General features: G+C 40.4%; 1 protein-coding gene across 1 annotated transcript; it reads left to right on the top strand.

The window, feature by feature from the left end:
* Positions 1-248: 248 nt before the first annotated feature.
* On the top strand, positions 249-2,064 carry LOC124272389. Its single transcript, XM_046707557.1, has 3 exons — positions 249-407; positions 574-634; positions 900-2,064. Exons 1-3 carry the CDS (start codon positions 369-371, stop codon positions 1,226-1,228), a joined length of 429 nt encoding a protein of 142 aa, XP_046563513.1. The 5' UTR covers positions 249-368; the 3' UTR covers positions 1,229-2,064.
* Positions 2,065-4,774: the final 2,710 nt, after the last annotated feature.

Raw genomic sequence — 4,774 nt, 5'->3', positions numbered from 1 at the left:
TTATATTTATGGCGTTAACTACCCACCCTTAGTGAGTGACAGAGTGCATTCTTAGAGGCATGCAGAGTGCCTTTTTAGTTTTCTACAAAATGACGGGAAATATCAAAGTTAACTCAATGAGCCTACACTTCGAACAAACCCAGTATAAATACAACAACAAAAACTGACCCAGTGACTGGTGAATGCGTTTGTACCGTCGCCGCTGATATCAGAAAGATCGTCCTGGTTCCTAGAATCCGAAAATCCGCACCGGACATCAAGGCGCACAAGAATGTGCAAGCAAACGGGGAATCCCCACTACAGTCTATAAGTAAACGCGAAGGCAACTATATCACATTCATTATTTGAACGCGACAGATACCAACATCATGGGTAACATTTCATGCTGGCCAAGACCCCGATATCAGGTAGGTCTAGACGTGTCTCACTACTGGACTGTCTTTGCGTCACAGTTCATGTGTTTGTTTGTGTCTGTAAATTTGCCCCAAAAAGTGACAGCTTTTCTTTAACCTCCTGTATTTGGATTCTCCATGCCCAAAGGAATACATTTCATTTTGTACGTTTTGGTTCCAGAAACTGTTCAACACAAACAACCACATTGCCTCCCAGTATGAACACCAGTTGGCACATGGAGGTAAGTTCAATCGTATTAATGGTTTCTTTTAATTAAAAGACGGACTGTTTGTTTAATATGTTTTATCAGGTCCAGTCGGTTTATGTGTACTCCCGAAATGTTTTCTTTATACATACCGGTCTATTAGCTACATGTTCTACTATTTCTTTCCGACTTTAACATACATAACAAATCACTAACTTATGTGAATTTTGAATGTCAATCTAATACATAAAACGCACACGTATTGGTACAGACTATGCTTATTGTGATTTGATTCTTGTAGGGCAAACACCATGGAGCCACGCACTTGCTGTAACTGAAGACCAACTGGATACACCTGTATCTGCACGAGAACTCAGTCGTGTTGGAAGCCACATTGGTATAGGATACGAGTCTGTCGGGATCGAGCTGGGACTTACTTTCGTTAAAATGGAGCAAATCAAAGTTGCACACCCACGTTCACTGTATATGCAGGTTGTACACATGCTGACCAAGTGGAAGGAGAAGAACGGCAGATCCGCCACTGGCCTGGTCCTCGTCAGAGCATTGTGGAGATGCAATGACAGATGTACGATGGAGTGGGAAGACATTCTCAACATTCTTCAGTACTAGACGTCTTATTCTTCATAGCCAAGCAACTTGGTATCTTTTCAAGAAGAAACTATCCACTTTGAAATTTACTCAGATTACTGGACATGATGCCCTAACGTGGAATCACGACTTAACTAAACACCGTTTTCATTACTTGTGCTCTTGAGGAACTCTCACGTATTTGTACTAGTGACTCACTGCTCAACCCATATAAAGTAAGTGTATGCATTCAGTATAAAATGCATGTTTCACATGTCTCTAGTAGAATTTATATTGAACCTAAGGCACGATTCTGTCTTTATTGCCATGTATATTTCGTGTTATATGTTATGTATTGTATTGTGTAGTTCTATTTTTTATTGCATTGCACTGTGCTAGATTTCATGCATGTTATTGTATTGTGGTATGTGGTGTGTTGGATTGTGCTGTGTGTGGTGTACCAGCGGTGTGTACCAGTCAACGATCAGCACCCAGTAATTGATTATACAAATTAATGGTTTGAGAGAGTGTCAAAGAAACAGCGCAGTCTGGTGCCAAATGATATCGGGATGTGGATTGAGTCGGTTGGAATCGAACTTGGACTCAATGTCATTGTCATCGAACAATACAAAGTTTCACATCCACATTCACTTTATTTGTAGACCTTCTTCATGCTTACTAAGTGAAAAAGTGGCCGTACCTTTGAAGTAGAGGACATACTAACCATTCTACAGTCACCATGGGCTTTGTGTTGTCACATGTAGTTGGGCTAGAGCAACAGTGTGGTCTCACAGCTCAATTGCAATGATCATGTTCATATCATTCATGTCTGATGCCTACTTATGTTTCAAGAATAAATATTGTTGTTTCAACTATAACCTTCTCGTATATTTCATCATTGAACGTGGGTATAATATGTCTATGTTAGTCTCTGTGTAGTTTTGAAAGTCCATCTGTCGTAGTTCCATCTGTCCCGGATGATGATCACGAGATGTTATAACATTATATCTACCAGGGTAAAGAGTCCATCCCCAATATCCTGTCGTTACTGCTAGACACAACCGGAGAGGATCAGGTGGTAAGAATTTGTGACTTTGCTGATTGTGTGTCAAAATAATGACGTCAGATTTTGATGCTTTCCCTCAGGGATTTGTCGGAACCTCAATTAGTTCGTCGTGGTACAGTAGTTTCCCTTTTTTTTTTCTCTGATGTTTCATAACATTTACGCAGCCTGTCTAAAAACGGGGACCTTGGAAGCTACTGACATTATCAAAATGGATATATTTAATGATGTTAAACAATATAGTATTACTTTGATCAGATTAATGTGCGTGTTGTATCTTTGAGGCTGTTTCATATATCTTAGTGCAGTCTGATGGAGCTCAAATATCCCATTTAATTTCATTCAAGATCACGACTATTAATATGGCAAACACAGCAACCTGATCGCTCCCTGTTGAGTCTCCTATGTTCCAAACCCACATACATCAAAATGCCCTTTCTGTACTAAATGCTGCATGAGTAGCATGATATGAATTAGTTTTTCTGTCCATCTACTGCTCCTCCACAAACATCATAGTATCTTGTGTAACACACGAAACGTCATATACTATGTCGGATTGTCGGACTGGCGGACTGTGGGATTGTCGTCCTGCAGACATTCTTCCACTCACTGCCCAACCACGGCAGCCCTATATAAATATCACCATTTCTCCTTCAGCGACCGTCACTCTCGTTCAGAGACCATTTTTCAACGACGATTTTTTACACTGACTTAGACACGAGATCGAAAGGTATTGTCTGCACAATAAATGTAGATGAACATCTTAGGAATACAGAAAAATAGAATGAGACTGAATTCGACGTTGTAGTGGTGTTGCAGCCGCTGCGTCCAACACTGTTCCAACGCATCCACTCACTGCCCAACCACGGCAGCCCTATATAAATATCACCATTTCTCCTTCAGCGACCGTCACTCTCGTTCAGAGACCATTTTTCAACGACGATTTTTACACTGACTTAGACACGAGATCGAAGGGTATTGTCTGCACAATAAATGTAGATGAACATCTTAGGAATACAGAAAAAATAGAATGAGACTGAATTCAACGTTGTAGTGGTGTTGCAGCCGCTGCGTCAACACTGTTCCAACGCATCCACTCACTGCCCAACCACGGCAGCCCTATATAAATATCACCATTTCTCCTTCAGCGACCGTCACTCTCGTTCAGAGACCATTTTCAACGACGATTTTTTACACTGACTTAGACACGAGATCGAAAGGTATACCACGAAAATCCGCAGTGCATACTAGTATCGACTTCGAGACGCAAGGAGGGGAATCCCCTACTCCAGTATATAAGCAACCGTGTGTATCACACGTAGCATTAAATGACTGGGCATTTCACCTCGACAGACACAAAAACAAGAGCCCGATATAAGGTAGGTCTAGATATGCTTCACGTGCCTCATGCATTTATGACGACATTGTGTATGTAACCATGTGTCTATGTGTGTGAGTGTGAGCGTGTATGCTTGCGCGTGCGTGCATGCGTGCGTGCGTGTGTGTGTGCGTGTGTGTGTTTCGGGTATGCCTGTGCACTCGGGTATGCATCATGTGTACTATTATGTATACATCACTAATTGATGTGCTTAGATTATCCCATTTCTAGCTTTCAGAATTGCATAAACTTGAATCACAAATATGCAATGGAAGTAAATTATACATCAGTAGTATTCTCTAATCCAGTACTGTCTCCCTTTGTCGTGAAAATAAACCTCCTTTCATATGCAACCATATCTGGATACTATTCACATGTACAGCAATTGTTTCCCCGTATATAACATTGTGATTGCATGTGTATGTCTGGAGAATAAATGTTATAAATAACCTACTTTGTTGTCCTCTGTAATATCCCTACTCCAACAACCCGGAAACATTCTTGCCTCTCAAACAAATCATTGTGATATTGTAACAGCCATGTGAGCATGCCTGTGTTTGTGAGAGCGTGATGAGTTCTATTATATATACACCACACAAACTCATACTACGAAATGTCATTGTGAGTCGTATAACAGTCAACAATCAGTGCCCAGTTATCGATAATACAACATATTCAATGTCGGACTGTCGGATTGTCGGATTGTTGGTTTCTAATATCCTCCACGAAGTCAGCGTCACAGATTGACCGAACTGTTTTACGACTTCGCGTTAAATCATCGGGTGAACTTGAAACGCCCATAGACTCATGGAAACGACAGGCACATATCTCCATTGTGTGGTGAAGGCTGATATATACCGATTTAACATGAACAATCTATACCTAAAATCATCATCATTAATCTTCAAATTGAGAGTCAGAAGATATACCCGTTATGTTGCAAGATGCCTACATCGGTGTCATTTTATCTGCTCATTATATGATAGACGACAAACACGCGTCATAACTCACATAGATTGTTTATACTGGTCGATAGCATGAAGTTTATAAAATTTAAGGAATATTGCACCATGCTTGAAGGTGATCCCTATTTATTTCCACATAACTGGCATTTATTAAGATATTTGATATTTATTAAAATAATTTA

This window comes from Haliotis rubra, unplaced genomic scaffold (assembly GCF_003918875.1).
Source record: "Haliotis rubra isolate DU_JTF1 unplaced genomic scaffold, ASM391887v1 Scf1698, whole genome shotgun sequence".
Taxonomy (NCBI): Eukaryota; Metazoa; Mollusca; class Gastropoda; order Lepetellida; family Haliotidae; genus Haliotis; species Haliotis rubra.
Note: the sequence above shows the minus strand (reverse complement) of the source record. Positions and strands in the feature narration are given on the sequence as shown.